At 38.4% G+C, this 13,344-nt stretch overlaps 1 protein-coding gene across 6 annotated transcripts in view; it reads left to right on the forward strand.

Moving 5' to 3' along the window:
- LOC117207430 overlaps window positions 1–13,344 on the forward strand; it is a 132,679-nt gene that overhangs the window by 107,366 nt on the left and 11,969 nt on the right. For 5 of the 6 annotated variants that reach the window (XM_033447662.1, XM_033447664.1, XM_033447660.1 and 2 more), the window contains exons 20-22: window positions 318–697; window positions 2,893–3,721; window positions 12,730–12,732. In XM_033447662.1, coding sequence (XP_033303553.1) covers window positions 318–697; window positions 2,893–3,184 — 672 coding nt within the window. In that variant the 3' untranslated portion in view covers window positions 3,185–3,721; window positions 12,730–12,732. Of the gene's footprint in view, window positions 1–317; window positions 698–2,892; window positions 9,719–12,729; window positions 12,733–13,344 lie in introns of those variants that run through there. The other variant, XM_033447659.1, reaches the window with a different exon arrangement.

Raw genomic sequence — 13,344 nt, forward strand, 5'->3', positions numbered from 1 at the left:
TAAACATCGTGCTATTCCGAGCTATCACTCGAAAGCTACAACGATCGTTTGATCGTAACAATTTACATGCTTCAGCTCGTATACAGCTTCTCATTTGTTCCTATTCTCTCTGTAACTCAAATCTTCGATGCACGCGTTATTTCCTGAAAAGACTGTGATATAACCCTGTTATATAATCCCAAACGAAAAGCAACGAAACCTGCAAAACCATCAGTTATCCACCTCTCGAAAGAATCCAACAAGAGCAGCAAGCAAAGACAAAGACAAGCTTCTGTCGTTGGAATGAAAGTCGAATACTCGACTGGTTCGTGTTGCAGAACGGGACGGTGCTAAAAGACTCGACCACGGAGGAAGTGGGCAGTGGGGTGTTAGCGAAATTCGGTGACTCGCCACCGATCAGTCTGACGCAGGAAGGTGGCTCGTTGTCCGACAGTGGCATCTCTGACAGCGGCAGCGAGCAAGAGTTGAGCGAACGGGAGCGAAGATTGGCCGCCCTTCGTCGTCTGACCCGCAGTTTGGAGAGTCAACTGGCGCCTGGAAGCGAGGCCCTCGTCGAACTCCTGCAACGTGTCGAGGACGCGGAAACGGAGCTACGAGATCTTCAGAAACAGTGTCGCGAATTAATCGTACGCACTGCTGCCAGTGTCGAGGCGCGAGCTGCGAAAAGGACGAACGGTCAAGTCCATCATTTTATAGAGTGAGTACCGTTTTTTTTTTTCATTTTCGTATAATTTTGTCGTATATTTTGCGATATATCTTGTACTACGTTTTACGAAGCAGACTTTGGCTTTCGGGCTATGTTTCGTTTTTATCTGGTTTCTTTTTATTTTATAATCGAGCGATATCGAGTGACGTTGCTCCAATTAAATGGAACTGTTAGAAAGTTTTTGATAAAATTGCAATTATTAATAATCGACATCTGTCATGAAACCTTTCGTAGCCTGTTTTCGAAATTCGATGTAACGAAATTTCTCCATTCATCTTTGAACAAATTCTCTCTATTTACGCGCGCTTGTATCTTCACGCTTTGTCTCTTATCTATTATTATCTTCTTTAATTACGTTAATACAGTTGCAAGGAAGTTGATTAGAAAATTTTCTTGCAAGATGAGTCTTAATGTACTAAAACGAAAGTTCCGTCGAGGTAAATGCACGGACGCGTGTATTCTTTTCTTTTCTTTTTTTTTTTTTTTAATTTATTCAGGCGTTTCAACACCTTCGAGGGGATAAAGAACGACTTCCTCGACGCACATTCCATTTACATAACGTCAAAATGAGCAGCAAAGAATGAAGGCGTCTATTTAGACGCGGGGACAAGAACTTGCTCGTTCATAAAGGCGTTTCCATAACGCGTCCACTCATTTGAATATAAGAAGTTAGCTGTGAATGAACATTTCTCGTGGTAACCACCTTTAAGGCTCGGAACGAATTAATAATATTCGACGCTTATTTTCTCTACCGCGCAATTGTGAAATATCTTTCTTTTAGATTCTTTTAATTAACCTTCGATAATTTCTGAAATACCTGACTGAAAATCACCACTCTTGGTTTCGAAGTTGTACGATACTGTCGTATCGATAAACGCGAATAAAATTTTACGTTACGTTTGCTATATTTTTTTTTTATCAGGATTAAAGATTTAGTCAGTGATATTTGAATTTTATTGTTATGGCAATAATATCTAGGCTGTCAGAAGAAAGAAAGTTTAGGGACACGAAGTGCATTAAAACGTGTGTTTTCCTTGTTTTACTTGGTTTCCCTGGCGAACCGGCTTCGTGATCCGCTCTTTCAATCGCAATTACTCCGAATTCCCATTATCACCGCGGTACCTTATTTAACTTTGTTTGAAGGATGCTTTTTTTATAGTCGCATTTAATCACTGCACAGTGGCAACGGTAATAGGTTTAGTTTTCGTGAGCATAGAATGCCGGGCATATTGCATCATAAAAAAAGTTGTAAAAGCTCCCTCCCTCGTGTCTACTCGTATTTTTTCCTTCCTTTTTTTCTCGTTTCGATTCTAGGAACGTCTCTGCTTCCATTATTTTTTATTCCTTCTAACGTTAATAGCGTTTTATTCGCTTTCGAGCAAACAAAAAGTGGAGCAAGCCGATAAAAAGGAAGAACGAAAAATGTACCCTCGGTGTGCATAAAAATTTAGGACACTTTTCGTTCAAACAGAGTAGTGTGAATTTTTTAAATCGTTATTGTATGGTTGTTGTAAATATGAGAGTACACTGAAAGTCACTTACCAACGTCCCAAAATACGGAAACGTACATCGTATTTGATTTCCCCAAGAACCTACCTTTTACTCATTTCCTGACCTGACTTTCTCCCACGAGACGCTGTAAATTAATTTGCTTGATTAAACGGACACCTTAAAGTCTCACGACTAACCGAAGTTCGCGGTTAGTCGACTTTGTAATTAATTTAATCTCCAGCATAGAAACTAATCTGATCATCGTGCATTCAGTTAATCAGCGGTACTTGTTTCGTTCTGTTTCTTCGTTTCTTACGAAAGTGTTTGATAAAGTGTTCCGCAATTTCTCCAATATGAATCTAATACAGAATCGAGTAATATCTGCTCGAACGAATTCATATGCGCTGTTCTTGGCGTATTCGTATAACTAAACCGAAGACTAACGTTCCCTTCCTACTTTCTTCGTGAAAATCCACGAGATTCCTTCGATAATACTTGCAGCCGGTTATATAACATCCTCCTCGCAGCCAACGTATCTTCTATCATTCACGTCATCCACAGCGTCATTATCAAACCAACACTCAACTCCTTGAAACTCCCCGACTCCTCGACAAAGCAAGAACACGAATTAAAAAATGATTCAAATTCATGGAATAATGAGAAAAAATTGGATGTTCCTTCTGTCCACTGTGCAGCAAGCGCAAGAAGGCTGGTGTTACGGAGATGTTGAAGGAAGGTGCGGAGCTAATCGCGACGAACGCAGTGAAAAGCGGCGCCACGGATGGAGGAGACCCTGACAACGAGCCTGGTCTTCCCCACAGTTGGGTCTGGCGCATCCTCAGAGCAGCTCTGCCATTCCAGTTGGCCCTGGTCGCTCTCTTCTGCGCCGCCTGTCTCCTCGAGCCGCATTGCTGCGAGGCGACGAACACGTTGAACTTCTCGCTGACCCCTCAGCTACGCTACGTTAGGGGTCCTCCACCTGTGTGAGCTTCACGACGCCAATCGTCTGTTGGAAAAGCCTGACGCGGCGTCGTACTCCATGGAATCTCCACGGAAGACATCGTTCGTATGAGAGAGATCGGTCGAACCCTCAGTCACCGAGCATAATCTGCTCCATTCTGTTGGTCGTGCGATGCACGATAAAATTAGTAGGTGAATAGATTGATAAATAATACTATGCATGGCTGGAGAGTTTAGCCAGCAGAATGATAGAGAAGCAAGAGCTATTCTGTTTGTTTCTTCGCAGAAGTTCTCTCCATCTGTAGAAATAAACGGTCGATTCGCGGATGCCAACGTCTCGCTCCAATAATGATACGCGCGATTTATTTCGAAAATTGTATCATTAAAGGCGGTTTTTGTTCTAACGTAGACAAAATTAGACTCGCGACGTTTCATCGCCAGACAACTTTCCAGCCAAGAATAGTACGAAGAGCGCACGATTTTCGGCAAATTCGTAGTATCGATTATCAATACGTCGTCAATTAAGTTGGGAACAATATAAAAAGTGAGAGTTATCATTGTTTTGTCCAGATTTTTGACGTTCAGTCGTCGTTTCTGAAATACCGAAGTTTTATATTTATCTCTAAACTTTTTATATTTCAACTATATTTATACTAAAAGTACTCTACACAAATGTGAAAAAATACAATATCGCTTAGCGTTAATATTTTTCCACTGAGACTTAAATACGTAAACTGTAATTTGTTTTTTTTTTTTTTTCTTGACACGTTCGATTCTCGATCTCACTACGAAAATTCTTCCAACTTTGTTTACTTTACGCTTGCACTGCCATAAAGAATTCCGAGTGTTCAGTAATCGAGTCAATTTAAAGCACAAAGCTCGATCTTACGACGAGACTGCAACTTCGTCCACAAGACAAAAATACTTTTCAGTTGAACGTGATGGTTCCCTGTTTTATTTCACGTACGATAGAGAGAAGATCTGCGCTCGTTTGAGATTGTGATACGATAGAAAATTAAAAAAAAAAAAAAAGATAGAAGAAGGTGAAGAACGGTATAGATTAATAATGTAAAAGTGACTGAGGCGCGACGTAGAGACTATGAGCACTAGGTCAAAACAGGAAAAAGAAAAAAAAAAAGAACGACGAATGAGGAAGAACTTTTTTATACGTTTTTACAAAATCAGATATTTAACTGTGCGAATCGAGTATGAAACGAGAGGTAAGTATAACTTCGTATACCTGCTCTAGCCACGTGCGAAATCGAGAATGAATGAGAGGGTCGAGATCTACGTAGACAATCTTCGAGCCTTCGAATATAACGACGAATCGAAACCTCGTAGCATAATTCTGCAAATTCTTGAAGAACGAAAGATTCAACGAAATATAGGAACGACGTAGAGGTACAGGTGAATAACAAAACAATTAAAAAAAAAAAAGAAAGAAATAACAAAGAAAAAAGATAAGGTTGACAGATATTTATAAAGAGAATAACTTTATCTTCATTTCAGAGAATTTGCAAGGACAAGTAACGATAACGATTAACGAATGAATGAAATCTTTTCTCGCATAATATCGAGTTCGAGGTTTTCGAAACTGATCGATGAATCAGTGGCGCGCTTTTTGTTATATAGTATAAATATTTATTTATATATATATATATGTTGCAAATTATATATATATACATATACGTATTATTGTTTGTAATTTAATGTGAATCGGGAGAGGAGATATTTTATAGCGTTCTCCGAATGATTGGGAAACAAAGGGAACGATGTTCTATGCGCGAACGCTGATGTTCGACGAGTATGATGCATGCGATGTTAAACGACGGTAGTATCGTTTGATTGTTTTCAACGATTTTGTTTTTGTTTCTGTTTTTTATGTGGACGATGGTTGTTTACAGCAGTTGGTAGCATTGGCCGATGGTCGACTGCTACCGTAGAGTAGAGAATGCGGGTGAACTTCTTTTGCTGAAATTCTGAATCAGTCGACGAAATAAATTGACGTTTACAAGACGCATAAAGAAAAAAATAGAAAAAGAACGAAGATTTCCATATCTTCCTCTTTAAGAAATCTATGTCGGTAAGTAAACGACCAACGAACGAAAGGATTCTGGAAATCAGAATTTCAATAGACGAACTTCTCTCGCGTAGAAATTTTCAGACTCTCTTTTCGACCGCTCCGATAAAGAAAAAGGAAAAAAGATAATAAAAAGAAAGAAAGGGACCAAAGTTGCCTTTGAGTCTAGCGGAGGAAAACGGCGACGCCGAAAAGAGATCTGAATTGCAGACACAGGTTTCTGGAATTTTAATGAAACTAACATCTGACTGACGCACACACTCTCACGTGACTCGTCTCCGTGATAATTTCATTAAAATACCAGCGATATCGTGTTTGAAAACCGCATACGTAGTCACGAGATCGTGCTACGTGAAGTAAAGTCATCTTGCTTCTTCGGGGAACATCTAATATCGAAGAATCGCGAGACGCACTATTTCCTGAAGTTCCATCGAACTTCGCGGTTCTGTCCGCATTTTTTGTCATCACTTAACCAATCGATATACTTCGTACGAAGGATCTTATCGAGGAACAATAATTCTCGTGGTGAACGAGTTTGGTAAACATTTATCCAATGACAAGGATGAAAGAAAATACGTAACAAATAAATAAATAAATAAATAAATAAAAGGGTAAATGTTGATCGAAAACACACCCTCAAGTGATACGATTCGCTGATATTGCGATCATGTGGTTGAATCGACAGCCGTGTTTGCTGCTCGTTGCTTGACGACTGAGAAAAGGTAAAGAAAAGAAAAAAAATCATAAAAGACGATGATAAAATAGATGATAAAAATGTTTGAAAATATATATATATATATATTAGACGATGAAACTGTTCGTCGTTTGATCGTAAGAGGACAACGATTACGAAGACGATGATGATAGAAACGTGTGAAGGTATATTATGGTATAATGAAAGTAAATGGTCTTTGAGTTGGGGAGTGACTTCAGCGAGAATTCAAAGGTGAATATGAGAAAAGGGACTTTAGGAATCTGTCTGTTGTTTATTGGGAACTTTATTCGTTCTTGCCATACGAACAACGGAACTAATTGAAATCTGACAGTTCTGTCGATTTACATTGACATTTATTTGTCGAACTAACGAAATGTTAACATGGTACATTAGGGTACATTACGAATGCCTGGGTTTTTATACACATATCCTCATCGCTTGTAGTTGTCGCATGAAGGGTCACTTTACTTGTATCGAGTAGATCGTTTCGATAACTTGCAACGGTACTAATGTTAGGGTGTTTAGTAACGTTTCTTGTATACGGTGTTTCATTTTAACTGAATCATGTGTTAGCGATATAAAATATGTCGGATGAAAATTAGGAGATTCTATAAAAGAAGTTGCATTACAAGCAGAAATAAGTTTTATCTTCCAAAATATACTCCTATAGATTACAAAATATCGAAACACGTCCAATTATCGGAAATTAAAAATAAAAATATTTTTGTTGAAGGATTCAACTATATTTGTTAATCCTTAAAGGTACAAATACTTAGACGCGATAAGACTCAATTGGAAGACAATGTATACGAATACAATAAATATCGGGCAATACTTGCTTGGAAATTTTCCACGTTTCGATTTTCGTTCAAAAACTTATTCGACGTTGAAATGCGCATGGCTCGCTTGAAATGAAACACCCTGTACGCGAGCTTCTATAAAACCTTTACCAAAGGTTTTCATATTATAATCATTGATACATGCTGAATATTAAACGCTGTGATTATCCACATGGTTTTCCAAGCGAACTGATCTTCGATAGGGAGTAATAAGATTACAGTTCCGTCACGCAACCTTTAATTCGATCAATTTATTTCAGCACGATCGCTCGAAAACTTGCGTGACACGGAGTAATAGATAGCGAAAATAAAAGCATCTAAAACAAAAAAAAAAAAAAAAAGTTTCGAATTTTATTTTTGTACATCGTAGTGATAATTATTATTTGATAATATGGATGGAAAATATTTCGTCACAGTTTTCTACGCGGTAAAATATAGAGGACAGTTTTGTAGGACACAAATTTACAGTAACGAACGTTCACGACGTTTCGTTCAATCGACTGAATCTTTTCGAGCTCAAACATTTTTTGCGTTTTATCTTTCGTGCTACATTTTTCATTTGCACAAGCACAGTTCTACATTTCGTACGATACTTTGGCCAATTTACGCGAAACGCGATCTTACATATTTTAGATCGATCAAAATTGGTAGATTAAACAAAATGAAAATAAAGGAGTAGAATTAATGTAAATAGCGCGCCTGTAAAAAGAATCGATCGCACTTTAAGATCAAACGATATTTTTTGTATTAAAAAATTTTTAAAAAAGAAAACATACACGTATAACTATTGATTTTTCGTAGAGGCGAACGAAAATTAAAGTGGTATATTTTGTGAAATATTTTGTGAGGGGAAAGGGGTCCGTAGGCGATAGGATGTTTCAATTTCAGCTTCGTTAGAGCGTAATGCGATTAATATTGTGCTTCGACGTGAATCGTTAGGATCGCCCAATTTTCCAACGAGTGAGGCAACAAAAAATCAAATATAATCAACTATAATCAAATATAATCAATATACGTAAAGAATATGTATAAATTTGTATACGTCAAAGTAAAACGCGTTACTCGTTGGAAATTAGAGCGATCGTATTAGAGCTTCTTTTACAGAACAGATCGAACTTATCGTTAAGAGGATGATTAGATCGATTTGATAGGTTTGAACAGTTTGTGCACGATGCTTACCGTGTAAGCGTGCATGCGTGTAAAAGAGATTGAACGAATGTGTTCGCATCTAACGGTAGATGGATGATACACTTCTGTCGAGACGCTAACTTTTCGCGCAGGACCAGTCGTTATCGCGAAAGAAACATGCGAAACGAAAGATAACAAGGGTCCCCGAGAAAGAAGAAGTTTGCAAAATGTCTCGCAGACTTATATTTTTTCACTGCACATAGCAGACTAAGATTATGACGTCTTTGAGCGTTATCCAGCGTGATTGAGTTTGAGCACTGTTTGTGCGTTGTGTTTGTGTCAGAGAATGTGACACAGGAGAATAGAGTTTGGAATCAGGCGGATCAAGCATTGATCGAAGTAAAACTGTATATTCATAAGCATGCTACGTTATAATAAGATAAAGGAACGTGAGAGATAACTTAGTAAGATACAGAAGAGAAAAGAGGAAAAAAAAAAATAAATGAGCGAGAAGAGAAAAAAGGGGAAAAGGTAACAGTAACCGATGGATCGATGTATAATTCTTCCAATGTTTCAAAGAATATACCATTGACGATCCAAAGTTTGAAATGCTGTACTTACGTGTTCACGACGGCGACGACAAATGGTGACATCATACGTGTACACATACACACATACATATACACACGCACGCAATTAGTATCCATACACAGGGCACAGAGCTTAAAAAGAGCCTCTTGTATTCTCTGAATACTTGATTTTTTATTAAACAGATTGTCCTACGGGATCGAGTAGAACTTTTCATTGAGATCTGCAAGATGACGACACCCTCAGGGGTCGTTCGATGTCGAAGAGAAAAGCTTAACGCGAGGGCAGAGCGATTTTCACCCAACGAGATGTAATTCGTCATAATTTTTGAGAATTAATTGCTTTAGAAAATTGTAAGCATCATTGCTCCTGCTATACTTTGACTCTATCCTTCGTTAAACATTCCCTTCGTTAAAAATATACGCAGAAAGTTACGATAGAGGAAAATTTATCGTTCGAGTTGGTAATATAATATAAAGTATTGCTTAAACGAATTTCGTCAACTTTCAAATTTATTTTCAAGTTTCTGTTTCATGATTCAGCCATCTGAGGATGAAAATTGCTCTGTTAACGCAATCATAATGCTAGAGCGTTATCCTGCACCCTAGGGAAACTGTCTTAGACTGTACTACTTAAAGAAACAACGATTCTTCTGATCGAACAACTTAATTCGATCCTTTAAACAGTACATTAGGAGACAAGTTCCACGGTTACAAGTCCTTGGTCATCGAATTCGTGTTTTACGTTCAACGTCGACGTCGTCTGAAAGCACGTCGATGGCGGAAACTTTTGAACGGAAAACCTGAAGTCGACGAACGCGAGGTCTGCCTCACCTGCCTACTCTACCTATCACAACGTGTATAAAGTACCTGAGAAATCAAAATATTACTTATATATAAATATATAGGATTAACGAGAAGCATCTTGTTTTTCCTCCGTTTCATTCGTATCATCACCGCATCAGGCGAGCGTCTGCTCGCAAAATGAAAAAATAAAAGGAAAAGAATTGATGGAAAAAACGAATCGTGTCGTGCTTTGTACAGCTTTGATTTGTCGCGAAAATGTATTCACCTTTGCGTTGCTGTAGCGGCTACTTAGATTATAAATTGCATGCGGTTTTACTTTTAAACGAAAATTATGATATAGGGCAACGCTCGAACGTGTTGCTGTATATTGGGGAAAAATCTAAAAAAAAAAAAAAAAAAAGGAAGCAGGAAAGAAAGGAATTAATTACGCGTTTAATTGCAGAATCGAAAGTGATTCGTTTGCAAATTGTATTACGATAATCGATATTTTTAACGGCGGCCTGCGGTTTCTATTTCTATCAAGGTCATTGTTATTACTGTGATCGAAATTTTTTATGCGAAATTCGACAAATTTTACTTTGTACTTTTTCTGAATACTTCTAGACGCGATGCAAAATTTTGTAAAAAGGAAACCGCGGACTATTTTGCGACAAAGCTATCGAATGTGTACTTTCGAGAGTACGATGCCTGTTTGTATCGTATCTTCAGAATACATGCGACATTAACCCTCCACGAACCTTGATCTCTTTTATTCCTTTATAGTATTATGGATCGGTATAATTTTTATCTTCTATCGATTGTTGGGTATACTTTTCTCTACTTTTTCTTCCTGAATATCGCGTTTAATGAGAACGACTTGGTTCATGGAGGATTGAATTTGATCGTATCAGTAAGATTTCATTTGAATTCCTCGAGAACGCGATCGAATTCAAGTATCGCGTACTTCTTACAACGCTCTGTAGTTTGGCGCCGTAATGTCAGGCATGAACCTACTGCATGGCCTTTGATCAATCTTTTGATTTATTTCTTGAATGTTCTTTTTGTCGAAAAATTCCTTTATTCGTTCTGTAGATTAATTTCTGTCAATTTTGCCGATTACAGCGCCGAATAGATCGATCTTTTAATTATAAGGAAACACGTTCGTTGTCAGTATTTCTTTTATTTTATTTTATTTTTTAATCGAACAGTATTTTTATCGATTTTTAAAATGCGTCGAACAAATTTGTCTCTATCGAAATTGTATTTTGATCGAACATACTCTGAATACGATTTACGTATGAAATTTTATCGAACGAACGTGTTTTTTTTTTTTTAGTGTTCTTACGGTTTCTTACTTCTTTCGCTACATATACGTATCGTTAATTTTATTTGCTCAGACTTGTGCGACTTTGCCATTCATATCATATATCCCATCTCAAGTGTACACCCCATTCGTATGAAAATTTCATGCCATTTCAATCATCATTCACATGTCATTGCGTTTAACGTGTTATATACTTATACCCGAACAATATCAATAATATTTTCTACGATTACGGAGTATTCTAGTGTATTTTGGCACCATGGAGAAATAAATTACAGTTTTGGACAACATTTCACGTCTCTTCATTCCGTCGTATCTCCAACCTCTCCACCTTCCACTGCCGACACAGAGAAAAGAGAAAAAGAGATCTTGTTAAAGAGATATAGAGGATGAATCACGAGAAACAGGGCATTTAGTATCTTCGTCGTTTGTCATTGCATCAAATACTTCGCAAGAATGAAGTTACGCTACTCGAAGGATCGTACAAAACGACGAGAACGAATTTGTTACCCAGATACCTACATACTTGCCACATACCTACTCGGTTGTCGACATTAGCGTTAAATAACCTTAAGAGAAGAATGCTCGATCAAAAGTATAAGAAAATAAAGAGACACATCCGACAAAAAGATCGATATGATTTTTAAACTTTCCAAACCTTCCGAACTTTTCGTAAACCTAAATTCTTAATACATTTGTAATTCCTCAATTGCTCTGATCCCTCGACAATATTTCTAAAACCACAACGAATCTTCAGAAATACGACGATTGGAAAGACGGAATCTTCAAAGAGGCGAAAAATTGGATAAGCGCCGGCTGAAAAAGGGAATAGCACGATAGAACATTTGCGAGCGGCGCGTACACGTGTACAGTGCCAAAAGTAACGGTGGAGAAAGCGCAATGCTAAGTGTATTCGCAATAATGATCCGCTGGCGATTGATACAGAGGTAGAGGATGATTGCGGTGTACCCGGGGCCGATTGTTGGCGGCGTTAGTGAAGTCAGTACGAAGGTAGGGATATTAGAGGTTAAAGGGCGCGGCCGCTATGTTATTACGACTCACACCTGTACCCACCAGGTAGGCAACCACGGCCGAAACTTTTCTCCGGGAATCTACTTTAATGGTTCCAGGATATCGTAAGTTGGAGCTGTAAATAAATTATTGCTGCGACCGCGGCGGTCTTTAATCGGACGTGCATAGATATGCCCTTTAATCATGCGACGAGTAACGCGTTGCAATTTTCGGAACGGGATTACGCCATTAAGCCGTTCGTACCATTCTAATACGATTTCTCGCGAAATATCCAACAACTACGATAGAACGATCTTCCGAGGAACTGTCGATTATAATTTCGTTTTCTTTATTCGTTTCTTTTACCCCATTTGAGGCTAGTATTGTGAAACGTGATTCGTTCAAATATCGCAGAGTCGTTGTAATTTGCGGAGAACAACGACACGATCGTAATTGAATAATTTTTCGGAAGACGAATAAGACAAATTCTATTTATTTGTTAATCGTTGCTAAAGAAAGTTCTAGAACGTACGAATTCGCCACAGATGCTTCCCGTATCACGTAAAAGACGTACACACCCCTTGCTCCAAGCGTTTACAACAGCACGTTGACGTTTCTAATTTGTAATTTACGAGATGACAGCGGGGATCGAGGTAAGAGAGAGAGTCGCGGGCTTAACAGGAGCAAATGAGCGAAGACAAGTATTATTTTTTACAGGGACGAGCCCCTTCGCGATGAAATGGCCTGTGTCGTGCTCGTCTATGACTCCTACGGGGTTCTTCTTCTCTCTATCGTCCGACCAACCCTTCTTCTTCCACCCATTCTTCCTGGCTTCTTTCCACCCTCGCCGGCCAAAGGGTTGAGACTGGTCGAGCTGTAAATTACCAAGAGGGCATTTTGATTAAATTTTTTATTGTGGCAGCCCGGTTACAGCCGGAGGGCCCTGATGCCGACGGTCGGCTGATTTAACCCTGTCCGCGCGACTCCGGTGCTTTTATTTTCCATTCGCGTACCTGAATCTCTGATTAGAAGTAATAATTCGACGCTGGCGAGCGTGGTTCGCGAAAATGAAAAGCAACGGGAGAAGAGCGTTGTGTCAGAGTGTGTTCGCGTTGCTTTAATTCGATATTTTCTCTTTGGTCCCTATTTTCTTTTATTTTTGTTATACCTTATTTTATATTTTGTTATAAGTTATCGTAGATTCTAAAGAAATGGTATTGGATGGAGAAATTAGACAGGGTAGAAAATTTGGTAATTTTACATACTTGCGTGACAGAATACGATCGGGAATGGTTTTGGATAATTCTCGTACGCTCTCGACCGATTCTACTCACGATTCTGTTAAGGATCAAACGAATTGTCAAGACTGTCGAAGAAACGATATATTTCCGACACTTTGGGGTAGTAGGATAGAATTATGAGGACGTGCCTGGCCTCACATATTTTATATATTGTTCCCAATAATTCCGACTGCGTGCTGTAATATTTATCGTGCCCTGTTCGGTCTCCTATGTGTTATCAAAGCGTTAAAGTAGAACAAACATCGGAATATCTGTTATCCTATAAATAAAACTATAATCCTAATAAATATCAATTACTTTATACCATACTCCTCGTCACATCTTAATATGCATCTAAGAGAGTCAAATTTCTTTATTCGCCTCCAAGAAATCATTGCAAACGGACGAGCTACGAGCTTCCAGCAAAATTACGAATC

Source organism: Bombus bifarius, unplaced genomic scaffold (assembly GCF_011952205.1).
Source record: "Bombus bifarius isolate JDL3187 unplaced genomic scaffold, Bbif_JDL3187 scf7180000008030, whole genome shotgun sequence".
Classification (NCBI taxonomy): Eukaryota; Metazoa; Arthropoda; class Insecta; order Hymenoptera; family Apidae; genus Bombus; species Bombus bifarius.